We start from the raw sequence: 24881 nt of genomic DNA, 5'->3' as shown, positions 1-24881 counted from the left end.
AGGTTTAGTTCTTGGTCCAATCCTTTTCAATATTTTCCTTGCTCCTTTAACATGACTGCTTCAGTCACTTGGATTTACATTTTTTATTTATGCTGATGACATTCAGTTACTCTACCCTTTCAATACTAAATGTTCACTGAAACTTCCCTACTTCTACTTTGAATGGCATTCCCTTGTCGTACTCCTCATATATTAAGATTCTTGGTGTTACCTTAGATAATTTTTTGTCATTTCACTCACACATTTCTACTGTTGCTTCTACTTCATTCTTTAAACTTCACCAGTTTCATTCTGTTCGACCACTTCTTAACCGTGCCTCTCTTTGGATTCTTTTGCACTCTACGGTCCCTTTCTAAGCTGGATTACTGTAACTCTCTTTTAGTTAAACTTTCCCAATATCAGCTGTCGTGTTCAGCTTGTACAAAACACAGCTCTTTGTTTACTTTATTGCTGTTCAAAATACGATCACATCACTCCTTTGCTCAAATCTGAACACATGCTCCAAATAGCCTACAGAATACCATTTAAATATAATGTTCTCACCTTTCAGATTGAGTCTTCTGGGCTCTCCTCTTCTTGTCCTCACAGGTCTATAGTTGCCCGGTACTCCTCTTGATCCTTTTTTAAATATCCACGTGACGTTCGCTATCTTCCAGTCATCCGGTATTTGTCCTGTTTTGATTGACAGTTTGGCAAATTTTTGCAATAGTTCACCGATTTCCACTTTTAGCTCTTTCAAGACTCTGGGATGAATTGTGTCCAGTCCAGGTTGGAAAAATTACTTAAGGACTTTAAATCACAGTTAAAAGCCTACTACTGTATAAAGGCATTTGAATCATCTTCTTCATAGATTTACCCTCCACGGTTAACACGAACACTTATCTTTTCTTTTTCTTCATTCCTTCTACCCTTCATTGTTTCCCTTTATGTTCTTCCCCCTATTACATTGTAAACTTTCCCTCTCTTAGTGAACCTAATCGTGCCTTGTTTGTTTCCTTGTTTAGGTTTACTACCCTGTTTGTTTTAATTTTTAAATCTGTTTTTATCCCTGTTTTTTATTATTGTAAACTGCTTTGATTTGACAATTCCTGTTAGTAACTGCAGTATATCAAATAAAATAACTGTAACAGGTAGCCCCATAAACCCCTGCAGGGACTCAAGACTGGGTGTTCTGTCTACACACTTGTGTTTGGCGCTTTTGCTCTTTAGGGTCTCCGGAAGGGATTTCTTTCCTGCCAAACAGACCCCTGTGGCTCCCTAGCCCTAGAGGATTCTGGGAAGGCTGAGTCTGAGGCTCCCCCCCCATGTGTTCCACAATGAAGAAGCTGGGCCCTCTTGAATCTAGGAGCCTTCTGGATATGACACTTCTTGGGTGCAACCTGTACTGAGATGGGAGTTTCTAGTTCTTCACTTGAGCATCTTTTAGGATAGGATGCAATGGGTACTGTGACCCTTCCATGGGAGGAGACTCATAATCCAAGCAGCCAACATCTAAGCCTTAGGCTCCTCCTCTGTCTCCAAATTAAAATGGGATGGCCAAAGCTATTTCCTGCACATAACCAAAAAAGAGAGACTCTTTCTCCTCTCTTCAGGTGGTGAAGGATCAGAAAGGACTCCATATGACTCCCTCTGAAAAGTGATGTGGGTCCTCATCTGAGTCCAAGAATAGTCTCAGTTGGATTCCTCATCCAAATATGAATGGAAGGAGAGGACCTTGGCCTACCTCAGCTCAGTGGGTCAATGCCCATGCCTCAAAGGGCACCAAGATATAGCTCTGCCATTTGACTCCTAAGAAGCTTCTTCTCCCAATGCTGAAAGCCGTACCTTCTGTGCCTGTGCCAATGCTGGCATCCCTCAAGGCACCAATGTCAATGATCATTCCACAGGCTTCCTGTAAACTTCATAGGGATGTGAGGCCTGATCCTCAACTGATGCAAACACCCTTGATGCTGGAGTGAGTTCAGTTGAAGGATTTGCACTAACTCCTCCCCCGTACCATTCATCTGAAACAGGCATTGCCAATGGCTGGGGAGTCAGTAGAGGGACAGCCTGAGAAGGCATCAGTACCAAATCAGAAGTGGGACCTGGCTGCCCAGAGACTTATGCACCCTCCACTAGAGAGGGGGAGCTATATATACTCTCAATGCTAATGCTTCTCAGATATTGGAGTGTCTGATCTTCAGGCATTCCTGGCACCGTGCATCAAAGTATAGGTGCTTGTGCTTCCCCCAACACTGAGCATCGCTGTCCTTCAGTGCCAAAAAGGATAACATTGAACCCATACATATCCTTGTTTTTTTTTTTAATATCATTTTTATTAAAGAGTCAACAGAGAACAGGAACAACAAAACAATCAAATATCCATATAAGAAATGTACAGAAATATTAATATCTGAATACAGAACAATTAGCATAGATTGCAGCTCTTCGCTCCCTTGCAGGAACTGTCCATGAAATAAACTCCACCAGCAGAAATGGGAGCGGTATTGGACCGAAGAACTGAGCAAACCATAGTCCAAAGTGTGAATCAACTCCACCAGAAGAATGGTCCCCCTTCTCCTAGACTCCACTTTTTCTGTACCCACAATTCTCCTCAGCAACCCCTTGCCAAGGAAAAACAACAGTCACGCATTCCAACACATATCTGACAACCATTCAATCCACATTCATACCCCCCAATCATTCTCTCCCCCCTCCACTATGCGAGAGACCAGAGGTAGGCGTAGGTACATTTTCCACAGAGCTGTGTATGCTAGAACCTCAGGGTTCAAAGTGTGTTTGTAATGGCAAAGTTCAAAACAGGCTATTTCAGACATGTGATGAATCTAACTCTCTAGCGGGATGACCCCGTCCTGTGTCCAGTACTGTAGAATTGTTTTCCAAACTGTTAGCAAGTCATATAAATGAATCTCCACTGTGATAGTGTCAGACCCTGTTCCTCCAGCAAGATCTGGTCCCCTAGTAGCAACATTTTATAGTCCCACTCCAATTCCCTCTGTAACACCAATTTGATCTGTGTAAAGGAAGAGTACCATAGTGTTAATGTGGAACATTCCAGAAAGGAATGCAAGAGCATACCTGAAGCTTGCTTACATTTGTTACACTACTTGTCTTCCCACAAGCTCATTCAGGCACCCTTCACTTTAGTAATATATGCCCTATGTAAAATCTTAAATTGTGTTTCCTGTCAGGCCGCAGATTTTACAAAGGCATGCAAAGTTCAGAAAAGCCTCAAGGGTGTATGGGTATGGAGGTCCCTGTTCCATTTTTCCCAGGTTATGGTTAAATTCCCTTTGGGCACCAAGGTTTGAAACACCCCATACCATAAGGAGAGAGAACGCACAGAAGCTGGTATTCAAAAAAGAAACATATAAACATGATGGCAGATAGATAATCGTCCAAAGGGCCACAACACCACACGTCCCCATTCTGCTGTTGAATGGTCAGGAAATAGTGTCTCGCCTGCAAGTATGCAAAGAATTATTGGGGATCCCCCACTGTGTTTTGAAATGAGAAAAGGCGTAAAAGGTACCCTTGTCCCCATCTATCATGTCATAGAGTGTAACTGCCCCCTGAGAGGCCCAGTCCACAAAGGGTTTGGAGTAGAGAACTGGAATAAAATTTGGCTTACCCGACAATTGCAAAAGGGATACTAAAGGAGTTTTCCCTTGAGCTTTACGCCACCACCGCCACACTGTACAAAGAGGTTGTAAGAACCGAAGTTTAGATAATAAATCACCTCCAGAGCCTCAGGGGGAGTGCAGTAGATTGAAAAAGGTGAAGGGAACGTACCAGCCCGTCATCCACCCCGGGGGAGGGGTGGGAGAAACCTAGCAGACCCTCATGTATAAAATGCATAAGAGCTGCCACATTATACGCTCTTTTGTATCTAGTAGTCCAAGCCACCCCCCTTCAGTTTGGCGAACATTAATTTATAACTGATTTGTACCGACCGATGCCTCCAAATAAATGCTGTAAAAATGGAACGGACTTTGTATTCATCTTGTTTTAAAACCCAAAAGGGTAGTAATATCATTTTAACGAGAGCGACCCTACCCATAAGAGACAGGGGAAGGTCTTTCCAGGCTACACACAAAGCTTTAATTTTTTCACTATTATTCAGGATATTGCGTTTATACATAACCCGAGGATAAGTATGACGGTAAATGCCGAGATATCTCATAGGTTTGTGCACCGGGGGAATTGAAAGAGTATCATGCCAAGGTGACCAACCAGTCCCCGTCAAAGGCATCAACTCCGATTTCTCACAGTTCACTCTAAGGCCCGAAATGTTGCCAAATTCCTGAACCAGACGCAGAGCAACTGGCAAGTGGAGAGGGGCCTGATCCAGGAAAAGCAAGGTATCATCTGCGAACAATGTGAGGCGGCACTCTGTGTCCCCAATCTGTATCCCCTTCAACTCGGGGCTGGTGCGTATTTTTATGGCCAACGGTTCTCTAGTCAGCAAGAACAATAGGGGAGACAAGGGGCATCCGCGACGTGTCTCCCTGCATAATTCAAAAGATTCTGATAGGCTGCCATTAATTATGAGGTTTGGTGTATAAGCCAGTAATCCACTGAACAAAGGTCCTATCCATGCCATATTCAGTAAGTACCCAAAATAAGTACTGCTACGATATGCTAGCAAAGGCCTTTTCCATATCAAGACCTGCGATGGCTGATGTTCCCTCTTACCTCTATGCTCATGAATGGCTGTCAACGTCTTAAGTAGATTTATTGAGGCATACCTCTGAGGACCAAACCCCACTTGGTCACCCTCCCCCCAATGAGTGTAGGCAATAAAAGATTCAACCAGGTCGCCAGGATAGAGGCCAGCAGCTTAACATCTTGGTTTAATAACGATATAGGTCGGTAGGAACCAACCTGTGTATGATCTTTTCCCGGTTTGGGAAGCAAAGTAATACAAGCCATATTACTCCTAGGTGCTTGATGGCTAGAAGATAAGTATTGAAAATAGGCACTCTGGGGTTCAACAAGAAGATCAGGCAACAGCTTATAATATTCAGGGCCAAACCCATCAGGACCCAGGGACTTGCCTAATGTCAACCTCTTTATCCCCAATCGAATCTCATCAGGTAAAATAGGAGCATCTCTGCCTGATCCGGGGTAAGCCGCAGAATAGGGAGTTCCCTGAAAAATTATCCCTATCCTCTAGAGAAAAAAATCTCATCTCGTGTACAGGGTGCTGTAAAACTCCACAGATTGTTTCCTTAGTTGAAGTTCTGTGGTAAAACAGGTGCCCTTATTATTTTTCAAGAGCCTAATAACTTGTTTTTTTCCAGTGCAGTTGTACTAGATTTGCGAGGAGATTGCCCGTCTTACTTCCCCATTGATAAAATTTAAATTTCTAAAAAATAAATATCTTGCCACGCTTTCTGATCCAAGATGATATTGATCTGGGCGCAAATGAATTAAATTTGCTGGAGCTCAGGAGCCGCCAATCGTGTTCTGTGAAGCAGTCTCAATGTGGCCAACTTCACCGAGAGATCAGCCTTCCCCCCCCTCCTGTTTCCTACGTTTGGTTGCTATGTATTGTAAGATATGAACACGCAGCACCGCCTTGGAAGCCTCCCAGTAAATTTCAGGGTCCACGTCCGAGGTGTTATTGTGTTTGGCGTTATTAAGCTATTGGGCTCTTAAATAGTTATGAAACTCCTTATCTAATCTAATCTAATCTTTGGTTTATATACCGGGTCATCTCCCAGTGGAGCTTGACTCGGTTCACATATAATTAAGACTAGAGTACATAGTAGAAAACAAAAGATAAGGAAGAACTAATTAAAAACTAAGGTACATAATAAAAGCATAGGAAAATAACTATATCATTTTGTTGAGACTGTAGTTAAACCATTTAAAAATTGCGAGAACAACAAAGTTTTCAGGAATTTACGAAATAATTGCAACAGGCCTAAAAGCCTAATGGAGTCAGGAAGTTCATTCCAGATCTCTACAAACTTGAAAACAAAAGATTGACTGAGCTTCACAGCATAATATAATGCAGTGGGGAACCTCTACGTGCGCTCTCCTCTATAGTGACCTGGTCTACCCATGAAAATATGGTATGAGACACCAGGAGATAATCCAGCCGAGTGTATAATTTATGAGGGTTAGAGTACAACGTAAATTCCTTATCAAACTGGTGAAGAACTGTCCAAGCATCTAACAACGCCAAATTGCGACACAAAAAGTTTACCCCTTTCTGCTCATGGTTCCACGGCACCGGTTTAGCTGGCGAACAGTCCAAACAGGGATCAGCTGTAATATTAAAATTCCCACCTACAATCAACTGATAAGTAGGATATTGTGCAATAGTACCCAATAACCCCGAAAAGATGTTGGGAGCATAGAGATTACAGAAGAGGAAGTTAAACCCCCAGAGTTCCCCTAGCAAGAGGTCATAATGTCCTTCTTTATCCTGAATGATCTTATGAATGTGTAGCGGCAGCTGATTGTGGACCAATATGGCAACCCCCCTCTGTTTGTCAAGAATGAAATTGAGTTTTGAAGTTGTATTTGACAAATCTATCTTTATAAAAGTTTTTTGCAAACCCCCCTCTGTCTGCTATTATATGCTGAGTAGACCACCTCACCCACCCAGTCTCTACAGAGCTTCTCATGTTCAAGGGCAGTAATGTGTTTTTCCTGAAGGTACTCTATTAACTATGTGATGCTGCTTAAGCCACCTTATTATTTTCTTACGTTTTATTGGTGAATGAATACCATCTACATTGAATGTATCCACTGTCAAATTAACCATAATTATTAAGCAAGAATAGCCACCTGAACACCCAAAGCGTGACTAGTTGAATGCAAACTGGTGGACAGACCCCCCCAGCTAGGTCCATCCCCAAAAGTCAGAGCTCTATACCTGTACTCTACTCCAACTGTTACTCTATTCTCTCTTCTTCCGATAGTCCCACCTCCTCCCTACCAAGCTGCATTAGCACATTCATTCCTATACACATACACACTCCAAGCACACCCCACTCCTTGCCTTCCCCCCTCCCTCTCGGATGCCCCCCTCAGGCTTCCAACCTCCCAACATCTCTATGTACTTCATACATTCAAACCACCCTGCGCCTCCCTCTCCCCCCCCATAAGTATATGCTGTCCCTCATATGACAGCTCGCCTTTGGTCTTGTAGAGAGAGACATGAGTTTATGCTTGTCAGCATAATTCAGGATGCGAACGATCAGAGGCTGGGGCTGCCAGTCTCCCTCTATTCGTGCACCCACCTGTTGCGCACACTCAATCATTAAGGATGAGCCCATCGTGGCCAGCCCTAGCTCCTTGGGCAGCCACGTGGTGACTAGTGCCCAAAGGTCCTTCTCTTGTAGGGATTTTGGCAGCCCGATTAGCCGATATTATTTTGGCGGCTCCGATTCTTGATATCTTCAGCTCTTTCTTAACTGCTGGCACTTCTCCTCTAAAGCCCTGACAGTAGCCACCATCTCCACCACCTGATCCTCATGGGTGGACACCCTCTCCTCCACCTACTGGAGCCTGGTGATTTGCTGCTCCATGGTATCTTTGATGCCATCCACTGACATCTGGAGCCGGGTAAGTCCATCATCCAAAATTGCTGCCAGATGCTTTTTAAAGTTCATCTATCGCATCCGCTTATAAAGTGATCATCGGGCCACTCATCATTCCCAGCGCGTCATCTTAGTTTGAATGCATCACGAGACACCCCCCCCATGCACATCCTTGTTGTCGGGTCCGATGCTAACTGGTCTCAGATCCGGCCAACAGCAGCAAACATCGAGTGGAGACCTCCTTGATACCAGTGCACTTCCAGTGTTTCCCAATGTCTGTGCAGCCATTGATATTGATGCTTCTGATCTCGAAGTCGATGGGCTGACCTTCAAGGAGTCAAAAGCTTCCCCTGTTGAACCTGCCATGCTCTGTATTCTCAACTACATTTGCAAACGGAGGCAGGGAGAGTTAGGGCCATGGCCAGGTCAAAGGCATCCATCAATGCACCAAGTGCATGTCTGTCACTGAGATCACCCGATTAGATTGGGCGCCCCTCTTGAAGTCACTGGAGGTTGTCTTCGATATTGAAAAAAGGATCAAGTCTAAATTAAACTCCTCAATTTTCAAAGCAAAAGGGGCATGCTTAAGTTGATGTCAAGGCTCCGCCCTAAGTATAGACCTAGAACTGCAAAAAAGAAAGGAAACAAAATGCCACAAAAACTAAAAATACACTTGGGTTACATTTTAAAATATATATACTTTAAAAGGGAAGAAAAATAGAATAAACCCAATCAGGAAAGTACATACACGTGCACATTAAAAAACTCCAAGATGAGAGCACCAAGATATGTGCTCTCTGCTTCACAAAAAAATGAGGACTGAAAGACCTGTGCTTACATGTCAGGTGGGAAGGCGCTGCTAAAAGCTTCCACATAATTTTATCTAGCTAGCTTCATTCTGGGCTCTGTCGAATGTCATCCAACTATGAACATATGAACTGGATATGATGAATCTTATGTTTTGTTTGTGTAACATAACTGCAGCTAACATTTCTTGTTAAATTTCTGAATTTATGGATATGTTTGTTTTATATGTAATCTGCTTAGGTTTGAAGCGGAATAAATTTTTTAAAATAAATAACATGAGGCCTGCTTGTCTTCAGAGAATCCTACTTTACATTGCTTTTGGAACAAAGATTCCTAACTTCATGCTATAATTCTGACATCCAAGCACCCTTCATCACTTACGCACAGATTTAACATATTTTGTATTCAATCAGTTCCTCAGTGTAAAGCCTCCTGAAACAGATGTCAGTTGTTACATAAAGAAATGTGTTAAAGCTTAAATAACAATCTATTCACTTCCCAAATTTTAATTCTGCTTCTTATACTTAAGAGATTAAGAGCAAGAAAACTAAACCTACCATTTCTTTTACTCTGCTCTTCTCCAAATTGAAATCCAGCTTGTCATCTGCTTGACGTTTCACAACTTCATCCTAAGGAAGAAAAATAGAGTATCAATATTTTTTCCACTTTGCTCACAATCAATACCACCTAGCCATGTGCAATATATGCTAATGCAATAGACTCTTTGGTCCACTGAGCTATTATTATAGATTTTCCCCTTTCTGGCTCCCTCAAAGACAAAGTCGATTTCACTTCTGAACACCTCTGTGACCCTTGGAATATCTCTGCAGAATCTTATACACATCCAGCTGTTGAAGTCACACTGAGCCATCCATATTCAGAGTTTGTTGACTGATCAATTAGCATAGAAAGGGAAGTAAATTGTGCAAATAAGGAGCTAAAACAATCATGACTCTTTGCATCACAACTAACAAGGATTCCTGACATGGAAGGGCCTACAGCTCAGATTCTTCTAGGCGGACATGCAAACAATAATCAGAAACACTGCTTTCAAGAGAATACACAGGCTCAAATGGCAGAGGATAACAAGATAAGATCCAAGGGCAGCATCACCAGATGCTGAAGTAGACAAATGCTTTCATGAAAGTGCAGAATATCTGGGTTTGCTAACAGAGGGTGACCCTGAACTTGTCCTCTGTAATAAGCAATGGTCATCACTTGCACCTGCAATGAGTTTGGGACCAACCCCTTATTCAGTCTTTCACGCAAAACCACTAATATATCTGGCAGGGGACATGCTCAAAGGACATAAATTACAATCCTTACACCATACCTCAAAGAGCTTCCACACTTAAAACATAAGCAAGGAGTGAAAATAAGAACATAAGAATTGCCATACTGGTTCAGACCAAATGTCTACCAAGCCCAGTAACTGGTTTCCAACTGTGGCCAATTCAGTTCACAAGTACCTGGAAAGATCCCAAGTGGATCTTCTTCTAGCCTGATCATCTAGTTGAAATAGCCTTTCTTTCGTTATCTTGTCCTCTCAAAAGCCATACTGTAAGATACAAGTAGCATCTTGCCAGTTCCTTGTTGCCCCTCTTATCTTGACATATGTTATTTCTGGCCACTTCCTAAAAATTTTAGAAGTTACTCTGGATTTTCAGTTATCTTTTGAATCATATATTGCAATGGTGATTCTTAGCTGTTTCGAAGCTTTATACTTTAGGCCTTATGTGGATAAACCTTCAATATACAAACTTGTACGTGCAGTAGTGCTAAGCAGATTTGACTAAGCTACCTTTATTTAACAGCCTCCCAAACTATATAATTAAGACTTCAATCTCTCTAAAACCTGGCCATTAAGATCATTACTGGTGCCAGCAGACGTGATACAGTTGCACCTCTTTTGAAGGAAGCACACTGGCTCTCATGTATATTTTCTATCAAGTACAACAAACTTTTCATTTAGGTCAACCTCAATATCATATGACCAATTAACTTGTCCCCTACTGTCTTGACATTAAAATAAAACCTGAATTCTACTTCTCTCATGAGTAAGACTAGATTCTACCCATGTTTGTTTTCTGTTCTTTTGCCCCAGCACATAGAACTCTCTTCCATTGTATTTCCACCTTGTGATCAAATGTTATTAAATTTTTTCAGCAAATAAAAAAAATCAAGCAAAAAAGATACAAGAATATGGTACTAAACTATCAAACAATTACATGCCAGACTTTTAATTATCCAACAATTCCCACTTAGAATACTTAGCCTTACCCAATGGCTTGTCCTCATCTTCCTTCTCATATCTATAATACAAGCAGTGTTCCACAGTGCACATGAGAAAGCAAAATGGGGTCCTTACAACTACTTAAATCAATTTGAGAGCTATGGCAAATAAAAAAGAGTGGCACTCCCACAGGCAACAAGCTCTCCAGGCCCCCAGATTTGAAAATCAAAATCTTATAAGACAGTTGGGTGTGATATGTAACAGTTGCTTAATTCTGTCCTGCACATCAAACCAGTAAGTTTGCAAAAGGGAACAAACCTATATCATATGTACGTAAATATCTACTACTACTACTACTCATTCCAAGCTGGCAGATGGACAGATTGTCTGACCACCCTCATCTCATCTGCCCCATCTTACTCATCCTTCAGGAAATCTCTCAAATATTACCTCTATGATAAATTTCTCAAACCCCTCCCCTCCAAATAACCAAACTCTACCACCTCTCCTCCCCCTGATCTCTCCTTTCCTCCCCCTCAATCCAATACTTCCATCCTTCTTACTTACCCCTCCCCTCTCGGCACCCCTACCGTAATTGATACTGGCTGCATTTTTCTTGTCATTCACCACTCTGTACCTTCGAAATATAAGTAACTATCTTTGCATAGTAAACCGCTTCAACCGCATTATACAGTCTCTTGCATTGTATCTTGCTCTATAAGTCTCTCGCACTGTATTCTCACTGTATAAATATCTCTGCTGTATATGTACAGTCCCCTGCATTGTAAACTGCTCTCAACTGCATAGTACATTCCCTTACATTGTATCTTCGCTGTATATGTACAGTCTCTTACATTGTAAACCGCTCTGAACTGTTTGTGGTATTGCGGTATACAAAAATAAAGTTATTATTACCCTGTATGTCCAACATTTGCTATCAGTTACTCCCTGGAGTTTAGATAATTTTTATGGAGTCTAATAAGCTCAGTAAAGCAACCAATAATTAGACTGCCTCACTGTAGCTGAGAGAAAAACCTGAGGCCTCCCAAAATCTTATGCCATTTTTGCATATCCAGTTCATGCTCCCAGCATTGCTCCAAACTATGATCCTATACTTGGAGTAATTTATAAAGGCAAAACCTGTATGTGGCTTGGCATCCAGCTTTCAAAAATCTTCAATAATCCAGTTGGCGGGTAAGTCTGCTAACAGGATTAGATCTTTTGAGAGAGCATGCTTCAACTGAAGCCATAAAAATATATTGCATAGCAGGCAGCTGGTACTCCCATTGCAAATTCTGAAAAGATTTAAATCCTAGCAGCATATAGCTGACCAAATGTTTCACTGTTGCAAAGCTTTCCATTCTATATCAATCTTGACAAAGTCTGTATGCCCACAATAGTGTCCATAGAGACCAACAATCATCATCATCCAGGTTATGTTGTAATAATTGGAAAGCATACGAGGTGGCAGTAATAATGGCAATGCCAAGGATTTCATTCTTACCATGTAATGAAATGGGAAGGGATGACAGAGCCTGTCTCCAATAGGATCCAACTAGGCTATTGTCCATTTCTCACAGGAGAAATCCACCAAATTCCTTGTCTCAATAAAAATAAAGCATGGTACTTCTGTAGGTTTGGAAAATACATGCCCCCATGATATTTAAGAACCTTCAGCTTCTGAAGTGCAACCCTGGAAGGCTTGCCCTTTCACTAAAAGGAATTTAATTGGCATTCCAATTTCTTATAAAATGAAAAAGGAATCATTTGCAGTATACAGTATATGTGATTTTTGGAACCAAACACCATATTTATCGTCTCCATGTATTACGTACCAAATACTAGGGCAGCTCTATCAAATGACATGCATTGGGCATTTTAAATCAATGTCATCCACTTGATCTAAGCGTTAAGTCCCTTTGGTTTGACTGAGTTTAGTGTATATATCCATTTTTGTTCCTAAACTCAGTCAAACCAAAGGGGCTTAACGCTGAGATTGAGTGGATGACATTGATTTAAAATGCCCAATGCATGTCATTTGATAGGGCTGCCCTAGTATTTGGTATGTGAGTAATGACATCATGACATATTTTTAAACTACGTACAAAAAGAAAAAAGCTGTGGCCATGTTTCCTGATTTAATACAGAGACACGAGAAATATGGAACTGGCAGACTAAGGTGATGTGTGGTATTTTATTGACTAAAAATTGATCTTCCTAAATATTTATAAAGCTTACTAAATATTATAAAGCTTAGTATTTACTAATGCTTATCTATGCCTTGTAGGGGGGAACTCCCTTGAAACAGCTTTGGCGAAACATAGACCTAGCCGCATTGATACTAAGATGAGTATTTATTTAAACTAAATTAAAATTAATTTAAAAGTATATCTGTAACCTTTTGAGACTGATGACGATTCTGGTGCAAGTAGTCAGTGTGTGAAAACAAAATGCACACAGCAGCATCGCCGAGGTCTGTGAGTGATTTACTTAAGGTATTGTGATGTGAAGAGTATATTGTATATTTACCTTAAGAGATTTGTGCAAAAAGTTTAGTGCCTTGAATGTATATACATTGATATAAGGCATCAGCCATATAATCCACCCTGGAGATGAGAAAATCCAAATCACACAGCACCACAGTGTCTGGGTCATGGCGTAATTGGGAGTGGCATGCCCAAGCAACGAAGGACGAGGCTGTCATCGCCTTGATACCAGCCGCAGCTGAATCAAAAAGGCATTCAAGGATAAACTCTACATGTCTTTCCTGAAAATCTTTCAGGACCACCCCTCCGTCAGAAGAGAAGGAAGTACGCTTGGTGACCTGAGCCACAGCTGAATCCACCTTCGGAGAAGCAAAGAGCTTGGTAAAACTGACCGCCATGGGATAAAGCCTCGCCATAGCCCGAGCGCATTTCAAGGGACCCTTCTGGTTATCCCAAATCTCTGACAGGATATGAACCACATCGGGGTTATCGGGAAAAGAGGAAGTTAGTGGCCTCTGATCACTCATGAGAGAACATTCCACCTGGACCGGCTGATCCGGTTCCAGCTTTAATTTCTGCAGAGATTCCATAATGAGGTCCTCGTCAGCCAGGTCCCGGGACCCATACGGATCTTGATTGCGGAGCTACGCCAAATTTGCCACATCTATGAACGCCGCCGAACCTCCCTGCAAAAGCGGCACAATCGTGGGCATCGCCCTTTTCCGCTTCGGGATCTCCGTCGGGGAACAAAGTGAAAGACTCGGGTCCAGCGGAAGCGTAGTTCCCATGGACGGCCCAGATGGCCCCATGGACGGCCCACACCACAGGCATGGACTTCTTAACTAAGTATGCCAGATAGAGCATATTCACAAATTCCGGAGGAAAAGATCTCCTGCGGCAAGAGCTGCCCTTATGAGGCTTTTCTTTGGAACCATGCTTGCATTTCATCAATATACTGCCAGCGCTCTTCCGAGTGCTCCCAGATGCAATTTTCACAGAAATTGGGGCAGAGGGCTCAAGGAGGGTCTCCTTGGAGGTGGAAGGCACCACATCCGTGCAAACTTCGCCCCCCTCACAGGCCATAGTGCACGTGGAACATGGCTGCACATCTAACAGCCAAACACCACAAACAAGGCATGAATCCATCCCATCCCAACCTGGGGAGGCCATCTGCAAAGTTTGGAGCAAAAACGAAGCTCTTAACTATAAAAAATATAGTTTTATTCAAATCGGAAAAAATCCAAGATGCCCACTGTGGGTGCCGATTTTGCAATAAAATGGACCGGGAAAGGAACAGGAATCCCTAGAAAATGGCAATTTGGGGATTTTAGAGATGGGGAGGGGTAGGGAATGCAAGGAAACCACCCAAAAAACCATTTTTAAGACCCCCCCAAATCACTAAAACAGGCTGTCAGTCTGTTACTCACTGTTCCATTGTGCTGAATGGGGAAAAAATGCAGGCAATGCATGTGATCTCTGCCACCCTTGGATACATTGCGTAACCACCTGGTGGAGGCATGTAGTCTGGCTCCGATCCCGATTGCACCTCCACAGAACCGCTCAGCCTGCGCTACACCCACTAGCGGATGAATCTGGGGCAAGGGAGGCTTAGCAAACATACTACATGGAGGGCTATGTATGTCAACGCCCATAGTTTGGGCAACAAGATCCTGGAACTTGAGACTGAAATGAGAAACGCTGACCTGGATGTGGTGGCGATAACTGATACCTGGCTTACCGACTCCCACGGGTGGGACATGGTGATACCAGGATACAACCTTCTTCGCCAAGACAGGGAGGGCAGAATGGGGGGAGGTGTAGCGATATACACTAAGGATGATATCAAAGTCACCAGAATCACAGATATCAGGTACACAGGGGAATCCCTTTGGGTAAATTTGGCCAGGGGGAATGACAAATGCCTGTATCTTGGCATAGTATACAGACCCCCAAGGCAACAGGATGACATAGATATAGAATTAATCGGTGACATAGAGAATATCACCTTACGTGGGGATACAGTGTTGTTAGGAGACTTCAATATGCCTGATGTGGATTGGAACACACTTTCCTCTGCATCCAGCAGCAGCAGGAGACTATTGAACTCTATGAAGGGAGCTAAACTGAGGCAACTGGTATTGGAGCCAACAAGGGAACAGGCAATACTGGACCTATTGCTTACCAATGGCGAAAGTGTCACTGAGGTCTCAGTGGGCGACAAGTTGGCCTCCAGCGACCACAACATGATATGGTTCAAACTCAGGAAGGGTTTCGCCAAAACTAACACATTAACCAGGGTCCTTAACTTCAAGAACGCCAACTTTGAGGGTATGGGGGATTTCATCAATCAAGCACTACAAAACCGAGCAGGAACAGATAACGTAGAGGAATTGTGGTCGACTCTGAAAGCTATCATTCAGGAGGCAACCAATCGCTATATAAAATCAGTGAGTAAACGGCGCAGGAACAATAAGCCACAATGGTTCTCCGCGGAGATCTCGGACCTCATAAAAGATAAGAAAAAAGCGTTCATCTCCTACAAACATACAGGATCTCAGGACTCTAGAGAAGTCTATTTGGCTAGGGCAAGAGCTGTCAAAACAGCGGTTAGAGAGGCCAAATTCCGAATGGAGGAAACTTTAGCAAAGAACATCAAGAAGGGCGATAAATCCTTCTTCAGGTATATTAGCGACAGAAACTGCAGCACAAGCGGGATAGTACGCCTTAGGAAACCAGACGGGAACTATGTAGAAGCAGACTCAGAAAAAGCTGAATTGTTAAACGAATACTTCTGTTCAGTCTTCACCCGCGAGGCGCTGGGTTCTGGCCCTCAGCTGCAGAAAAAGAATGACTCAGGAGACCCGTTTAGTAATTTCAAGTTTACAACAAGCAGTGTCTACTGTGAGCTGTCTAAACTCAAGGTTAACAAAGCAATGGGGCCAGACAACCTACACCCCAGGGTGCTCAGGGAGTTAAGGGACATCCTGGCGGAACCACTATCCGCACTCTTCAATCTCTCCCTTAGTACAGGTAGAGTCCCGTTGGACTGGAAAATGGCTAACGTCGTTCCACTCCACAAAAAAGGTTGCAGGACAGAGACTGAGAACTACAGACCAGTGAGTCTCACATCTATAGTGAGCAAACTAATGGAAACCCTAATCAAACACCAATTAGATAAGATCCTGGATGAAGAGAATCTACGGGATCCCCGTCAACATGGATTTACCAAGGGGAAATCCTGCCAATCCAACTTGATCAGCTTCTTTGACTGGGTGACGGGGAAGCTCGATTTTGGAGAGTCCTTGGACATTGTATACTTGGACTTCAGCAAAGCATTTGATAGTGTCCCACACCGTAGGTTGTTGTGCAAAATGAGTTCTATAGGATTAGGTGACACTTTGACAAAATGGGTTGGGGACTGGCTTAGTGGTAGGCTTCAGAGGGTGGTGGTGAACGGCACCCCCTCTGTAACGACGGCAGTGATCAGCGGAGTGCCACAGGGCTTGGTCTTAGGCCCGATCCTTTTCAATATCTTTATAAGGGACTTGGCTGAGGGGCTTCGCGGTAAAATAACGTTATTTGCCGATGACGCCAAACTATGTAATATAACAAGCAAGAGCACAACGAACAATATGAAACACGACCTACTCCTATTGGAGCAATGGTCAAGGACCTGGCAACTGAGTTTCAATGCCAAGAAATGCAAAGTCATGCACCTCGGCAGTCAAAATCCATGCGAGACTTACACCCTAAATGGCGAGATCCTAGCAAGGACTGTTGCAGAACGGGACTTAGGGGTGATCATCAGTGAAGACATGAAGGCTGCCAATCAAGTGGAGCGGGCTTCATCTAAGGCTAGGCAGATCATAGGATGTATACGTAGAAGTTTCGTCAGCCGTAAGCCTGAAGTCATTATGCCGTTGTATAGATCCATGGTGAGGCCCCATCTGGAATATTGCGTGCAATTCTGGAGGCCTCATTACCGCAAGGATGTGCTGAGGCTTGAGTCAGTCCAGCGAATGGCCACCCGGATGGTCTCGGGACTCAGGGATCTCCCGTACGAGGAACGGCTGGATAAATTGCGGCTATACTCACTCGAGGAACGCAGAGAGAGGGGAGATATGATCGAGACGTTCAAGTACCTCACGGGCCGTATCGAGGTAGAAGAGGATTTCTTTTTTTTTTTCAAAGGTCCGACGGCGACAAGAGGACATTCATGGAAAATCAGGGGGGGGGGGGAAGTTACACGGCGACACCAGGAAATACTTTTTCACCGAAAGAGTGGTTGATCGCTGGAATAGACTTCCACTTCAGGTGATCGAGGCAAGCAGCGTGCCTGATTTTAAGAAGAAATGGGATCGTCACGTGGGATCTCTGCACAGAGTTAAATAGGGAAGGGTCTTTGGGGTGGGCAGACTAGATGGGCTGCGGCCCTTATCTGCGGTCTTTTTCTATGTTTCTATGTTTCTAAGGTAACTCCCGATCCCAGAGCCCTGATCTGATCTGCAGGCTATCCAGGGGGCTTACTGCAGCACAGGGAACACCCCCCTCGAAGCAGACGTTCTCTAACAGTCTGCAAACTCCTGCCGCAAGGATGTCCCCACAGGGAACCTCCACAGCACGAAGGCAAACACGTGAAGCAAATACCAAAAAAATACTGAAAGCTAGCAAAAGAAAAACAAGCAGAAAAGATAAGCTCCTACAGGCTGGCTTATAGGAAAGCAAGACTGGTGTTCAAGGGGCATACTTCAGGATATGCTAGCAGAGGGAGGAGTTAAGACTTCAATCATCGAGGTTTCCTACAGTGTCTGGCGGCAAAGGATGCATAAATCCACTGGTCCCAGAATAAAGGGGGATTGTTCAAGAAATGACTATTCAGTTGAAGATGAGCTGAGGAGGGCTTCGATGGCTAGGATGGTTTAGATGGGCTGGAGTGAGCTTTAACTGAGACCCCAGTAGATGGAACCTAAGCTCAGTACTAGGCAGAGCTCTGGGTTTCTGGCCCAGAAATATCTAAGTAAAAGGACAATTTGAATTATATCATTAATTTATAAAGCATGTACGGTTGGGCAGACTGGATGGACTATTTGGGTCTTTATCTGCCATCATTTGCTATGTTACTATGTAATAGCCAGTACTCTCATGTGCCTGCTATGCTGGGAACTACTTTTTCTGCTTAAGCTGCCAGTGCAACTATGAAGAAGAGAAGACTTTCTGCCTCAGGTAAGCAAAGATTCCAGCTGGGCCTTAAGAAGATGAGCTGAGACCCCCATCCCCTATCGATCCACTTGTTTAACCGGAGGAAGGGAGAAATACAGCCAGCCCACTTCAGTCCTCTGGACCGACCTAGGGCTCACACTGTCTGCACTTAAGATCCAGACAGAGCTGGGGTGAGTCACACTCCACGGATCCTGAGCCTTCTTAATTGGTAAAGCAGGCTGGCTAGGTAGGTACTCTTAGAGACGCCTGCTAGCAACAGACTTCTTCTCCAAGAGTCTGTGTCTTCTCACAGTCAGAGCTGTCGCAGGAACACTAGGAACCTCTGCAGCACAAAAGACTCACGATTTGAGAAGAAAATACCCGAAAAACAAAACAAAAGACAACTTTTCAACTCGCATATAGAAGTTAAAACTGATTACAGTGCTAACTGTACAATAGCTAGGACCTCCCTTCTACCCAGGCCAGAAACAGGATTTGAAATCTAACCCACGTCATCCTCTGATTAGCATTATTACTGAGCCAGGCAGGCCACATTTATTGTTACTTACATGTAACTGTTTCTTCAGTTGCTCGAGCTCTATTTTTATTTTCTTAAAAAGAAATAAAATTTGATTAGAATTTTGTCCAAATGAGGTAGGTTCATAAACAATCAGAGAGAAAAATCATCTGTGCAGAAGGACAATAGGGGCAGGTAGTGCAAAAGATCTTAAAGACAGCTCAAGCATTATGGGGAAACATTTATAATTTTATTTCAAATAGCTCCACATCTAAGTTGAATCATCACTATCACTATTTGTCTTAACAGCAAGAATACTGTTTTCTTTCCTGAATTCTGGAAAGAGGCTAACTGCATTTCATTTTAACCTGCCATTTTACTGCAGAGGAGCATAATCACAATGAAAGAATAGAGAAAAAAAAATAGGTCAGGAGATATTAGGTAACAGTAAGCAAAACCAAAAGGGCTCTGCAATCCTGTCATTCTCAAGAGAAAAATATGGTAAAATGTAGTAATACCTGATAATTTCCTTTCCTTTAGTTGTGTTGTACCATCTTGAAAAAGGTGTTATCCTCTCCTGCCAATAAATGGAATAGATCTTTCCCAGCAACATCACTGGTATAAGGAGTGCTGGTACTGACTGGAAACTCCAGCATGCCTCTTCTAATATAGCAGAAGGTCCATAAAGTACACCCATGCCACATCGACCACTATAGCTATGAAACATATTTGAACCTTTTTTTATTCCATTTGAGGAGAAAGACAGAGCTCCACATGAGTTTGTACCACTGCAGTCTTCCAAAGGAGGATCTCAGGATTGTACAGCCCGACTAAAAGGAAATTAATAAATTTCAACTTCTTTAGTATTTGGACTGTACTCAACAGATTCACTAGGAAGGAAAAGACAAGGCCCCCTTAATGATGGCTCTGCTAAAGTCTGAATAGAACTTCTTGCTAAGTCGGAGAGCAAAGCATATTTTATGGCCATGAAGGACTCCGGCTCAGAGAACCTGTCAGGTCCTGGATCTAAGCTAGGTTGACACTTGTCTGAATGGAACCAACCATCACACCCTGAGTGGCCTGTAACCATAGGGGTCCTCTGGGAATCCTTCTGGCACCCAGAGCAAAAAGCTGAAGAGGATGGACTTCTTCCACAGTCTTGACCAGCTTCTCCAAGTCCTCCCCAAAGAGAAGGTCCACTAAGGGAAGCTGGTCAAGAACCTTCTTGGTGGCTGCAATCACAGTCCAAGGGGTGCAGTCCCCTCCCCCACCAAAGCAGAAGCCACTGTGTATGAGAGGCACATCAGAATCATACAAAGCATCAGCCAAAGGTCCACCCCTGACTCCCACAGGTCATCTCTTGGGATTAGTGCAACATGGCTCTCTCAATGTACCTACTATGAAAGTACAAGGATATTGAGTGCACACCACCAACTAAATAGTTAACTCAATTTCTTGTAACCTTCACAACAGCATGGCATGCTCATAAAAATGTAGAGAAAAAGACCTCACGAAAAACACTCAAAACCTCTAACCTACTTTGGGTAATGTTGAGGAACTTATTTCATCACAGGTCATAAAAAATTCCACAGATCTTATCAGAAACTTTTCCTCTTTTCTTTAAATACTTCTTAATTGAAATTTTCAAAAAAATGTAACACCGGTTGTATCATTGATGCTTCACCTATAATTGTGTGTAATATGCAAACAGAGCCCCCACATTCTCAAGGAACCACACACCACTGTTCATTCTTCAAACAAGCCATGATTACTCATCTTTAATGTCCAATAATTGCTCTCTAAACTTGCAAAATCCTGAACTTCAACAATCCTGACAGGAAAGCTCCCTGTTTCGCTAGAGCTGCATCAGGGGATAAGACTCAAGCTGCATTCCGGCTGTTGTCAATATGGCTGCAGAAGACAGAAAATGCCACTGTTAAAACAGGCCCTTTATCATGACATCAATCTATTGTGCCCATAGGTCACTTGATCTTCAAAAAAATGCTTGCTATTCAATAGCAATGTTTAAGCCAACTGGGTGTACAGTGTTTAACCTATAAATCCACTGCTGCTCACGCTGCCACAGTAACCTCTTAATATTGCCTTGGCTTTAGTAACAAGATTTTTAGGATAATCTTGGGCTTGAAAAGCTTTGTTATAAACTGACTGCTTTTTGTTGATACTCCTGCAAACTACACCTTCTTCTATAATGTAAAAATTGTGTTAAGTAAATACTGGATTTCAAATGAAACGGTTGCATGCTTTTGTAGTGTAGTATAGTATTCCAATCTGTGTCCTTTTTATATACGGTAGTTGTCAATTCTTGTTGATCACACTGGACCAATACATTCAAAAAATGGATTTGTGAAACACTATAATTTGTATCAAACTTGATACTGGGATGACAATTATTCAATCATTCTACAAACTGGTGTAATACACTCACAGAAGCATTCCAAATTAAAAAGATATTGGCTATAAGATGCCACCAACACATCACATGCTCCAAATCATCAGCAGGATGGATCCACTTCTCCTCAAAATCAGATATCTGAAGAAGAGAGGTTATCTAAAAATGCTCTAGTTAGTCCAATAAAAAAAGGTTTCACCTTAATTCATTTGCTTTATTTTGTTTTATTTTTACATATCCTCAAATTTAGATAAATAAATTAGTTATAGTGGGTGCAAAGGAAGCCCCCATAGCTATGCCAAAGCATTGTTGAAAATATTATCCATTAAACCATGGGTGCCCAAAAGGTCGATCGCGATCGACCAGTAGATCGCAAAGGCAATGCGAGTCAATCGAAGAGCCCATCCCAGGTTCCATGATAGACTCGCATTGCCTTCGTGTTCTCCCTGCTTCCTGACACCATAAACAGGACAGCAGAAGCACTGGGCCCACCAGCCTTCCTCCCCAACCCCCCCGTCAATTCTGATGTTGGAGAGGAAGTTCTGGCCAGCCAATCGCTGCCTGGCTGTCCCGGAACTTCCTCTCCATCAGATTTGACGTCGGGGGAAGGCTGGTGGGCCTGGCGCTTCTGCTGTCCTGTTTACTGCGTCGGGAAGCAGGGAGAGCTCAGAACTAGGCGGCAGTGGCTTGGGGGCCTGTTCCCCGATGGCGGAAGCAGTGGCTTAGGGTGGGGGGCAGGGAGAAAGAAAGGAAGGGGTCCAGCAAGGAGACAGAAAGAAAGGGGGGCAGGGAGACAAAGAAAGAATGAAAGGGGGGACAAGGAGACACAAAGAAAGAAAGAAAGGAGGCATGGAGAGAGAAAGACAGACAGAAAGAAAGGGGGCAGGGAGAGAGGAAGAAAAAGTTGGGGGAGGGAATGAGGTCTGAAGGAGAGGAAGCATCAGGAGGTTAAAAGAAGGGAAGAAATATTGGATGCTCAGTCAGAAGACAAAAGTGCAACTAGACACTCATGAAATCACCAGACAACAAGGGTAGGAAAAACGATTTTATTTTCAATTTAGTGCTCAAAATGTGTTCGTTTTGAGAATTTATATCTGCTGTCTATATTTTGCACTATGGCCCCCTTTTACTAAACCGCAATAGCAGTTTTTAGCGCAAGGAGACTATGAGCGTTGAGAGCAGTGCAAGGCATTCTGCGCAGCTCCCTGCACTAAAAAACGCTATTGCGATTTAGTAGAAAGGGAGGGGGTATATTTGTCTATTTTTGTATAGCTGTTACTGAGGTGACATTGCATAAAGTCATCTGCCTTGACTTCTTTGAAAAAAACCTAAAATATAAATGATAATTAACATTTTCTCGACGTACAGTGTGTTTGTGTTTTTAAAAATTTTATTGTTGGTAGATCATTTTGACTTGGTCATTTTAAAAGTATCTTGCAAGCCCAAAAAGTGTGGGCACCCACATTAAACACTAAATACTGTATTTTTCGCTCCATAGACACACTTTTTCCACCCCAAAAGCGGGTGGAAATAAGGGTGCGTCTTATGGAGCGAATACCCACCCCTTACCTTAATTCCTCCGGTGGTCCAGCGCTGTAGGGCAGGAGCTTTCAGCTTCCTGCCCTTCCCTCCAACTGAATCCTGAGCAGCAGCGCAGCAGAGCAATGCAAAAGGCAGGCATGAGCTTTTCGCTTCCTGCCTTGTCCTTGTGCCGTTCAGTGGAGGAAAAGCCATCGTTATATAGCTGTCCCGCCGCCAGCGCTCACCCTTCTCGCCATGTTGCTGATCGGCTGCGCTTCCCATCCGGCTGCGACCGCTAGGAGAACGGTGCACTACTATGTACGGGCTCTTGAAACCGAGAACCGATGGCATAGCTGTTAGGCGCATCACAGCCCGGCCAGCATGAGAGGGAGTGGCACCAAAATCAGAGCTCTGCCGCTGGGGCTGGAACAGTCGAGCACACACAGCACCAAACTCCCATCCACCAACCTATTGCCTAATAAAGAGCAGCCCTAGCTGGCCCGGAACTGAGAGAGGGGGAGGGACAGGTCCCGGCCGAGTTTTCTTTCATTAGTGCCGTCTAGATTTTTTACATTTTAAAAGATAATTGTGTCCATTTCATTTTGATTTCCTTTCAACAATTAGACTTTTTTTTTCTTGGTGTAGAATCCCATATGTTAAAATTTAAGAGGGTAAGGTGGATGCTTTTTTCTTTTATTTTTTTGGAGGGGAATAGGAGGGAGATGTGGGTTGGGTCCTCATTTGGAGACCTGTTCAATGGAAGTACCCTATGTTACCAGCTTCCGGTGCTGCTCCTGGAAAGGCCGGTGCCCCAGCATGTCCTCAGCCACAGAGGAGTCATCAGCTTCAGCTCCAGCTCTGCAATCTTCAGCTGCCCCAATCCTAGGCAGCTCTCCTAGAGACGTGGATCAATTTCTTATGACAGTTCTGATCAAACTGCATTGAGGAATTAAGGTAAGGGGGGGGCCCTACCTGCCTGGGGGGGGGAGGCCCACCTGCCTGCCTACCTGCTCTGTCGCTTTCTGCCTGCCAGCCACTAGGCCTGCCTGCCCTATCCCAACCTATCACTACACCACCAGAGAGGGGACATGGTACAGAGTTTGGCAAGGAGTGTGGGGTTGGGTTCAGAGCCTAGCAGGGAGAATTTGGGTCAGAATGTTTTTTTTCTTGTTTTCCTCCTCTAAATCTAGGGTGCGTCTTATGGTCAGGTGTGTCTTATGGAGAGAAAAATACGGTAATTGTGATGCACAGCCATAGCATTTAATTGTGCCACAAATTCCAATGGTACAAGTTGTGGCTGAACAGCAGTCTCCAAAGTGATATATCCATTACTGATAGAGCTTCATCTTGTGGAATTTGCTTGTATACAATGCACATAGGTCTAGAGCAGTGGTCTCAAACTCAAACCCTTTGCAGGGCTACATTTTGGATTTGTAGGTACTTGGAGGGCTGCATAAAAATTATGTCTTATTAAAGAAATGACAATTTTGCAGCTATGTGAAGGCAGGAGTCCCGGCATACATGGCGGCAGCAGGAAGCTGCAAGTCAGCTGGCGCCGGAGCCTCTCTCCCTAGAGTGTGAGATCGTGTACAAGACTGCAGGCCGCAAAATAGCACCTGAGGGACCGCATGCGGCCAGTGGGTCAAGAGTTTGAGACCGCTGGTCTAGAGTTACTAATAGACATGAATCTGGCAATGGTTTAGAAAAAGCTAATTTCAATGCCTAGTGTCGGCACAGTTTATCAACGTGCCAAGGCAATATTAAGAGGTTACTGAGGCAGCATGAGCAACAGTGAATTTATAGGTTAAACACAATACACCCAGCTGGTTTGAATGCTGCAACTGAATGGCAAGCATTTTTTGAATATCATGTGATCTATAGGTCTTAATAGATTGATGTCATGATAAAGTGCCTGTTTTAACAGTGGCATTTTCTGTCTCCTACAGCCTGCTGACAAGAGCCGGAATGCAGCTGGAAACTTATCCCCTGGCGCAGATCTAGTGAAACTGGGAATTTTCCTTTCGGGATTGTTGAAGCTCCAGAATCTTTCAGGATTTTTCAAGTTTGGAGAATGATTATTGGACATTAAAGATAAGTAATCATGGCTTGTCTGAAGAATAAACAATATTGTGTAGTTCCTTGAGAATGTGGG

General features: G+C 43.4%; 1 protein-coding gene across 2 annotated transcripts in view; it reads right to left on the bottom strand.

Moving 5' to 3' along the window:
• The window catches only part of MCUR1 (mitochondrial calcium uniporter regulator 1), a 119885-nt gene that overhangs the window by 44344 nt on the left and 50660 nt on the right, over window positions 1–24881 (bottom strand). For both annotated transcript variants that reach the window (XM_033934624.1, XM_033934626.1), the window contains exons 5-6: window positions 18851–18892; window positions 8921–8992 (exon numbers count right to left, since the gene is read on the bottom strand). In XM_033934624.1, the coding sequence (XP_033790515.1) occupies window positions 8921–8992; window positions 18851–18892 (114 nt within the window). The remainder of the gene's footprint in view (window positions 1–8920; window positions 8993–18850; window positions 18893–24881) is intronic.

The sequence above is a fragment of the Geotrypetes seraphini genome, chromosome 2 (assembly GCF_902459505.1).
Source record: "Geotrypetes seraphini chromosome 2, aGeoSer1.1, whole genome shotgun sequence".
In the NCBI taxonomy this organism is placed as follows: domain Eukaryota; kingdom Metazoa; phylum Chordata; class Amphibia; order Gymnophiona; family Dermophiidae; genus Geotrypetes; species Geotrypetes seraphini.
This window is presented reverse-complemented; position numbering and strand designations above follow the sequence as displayed.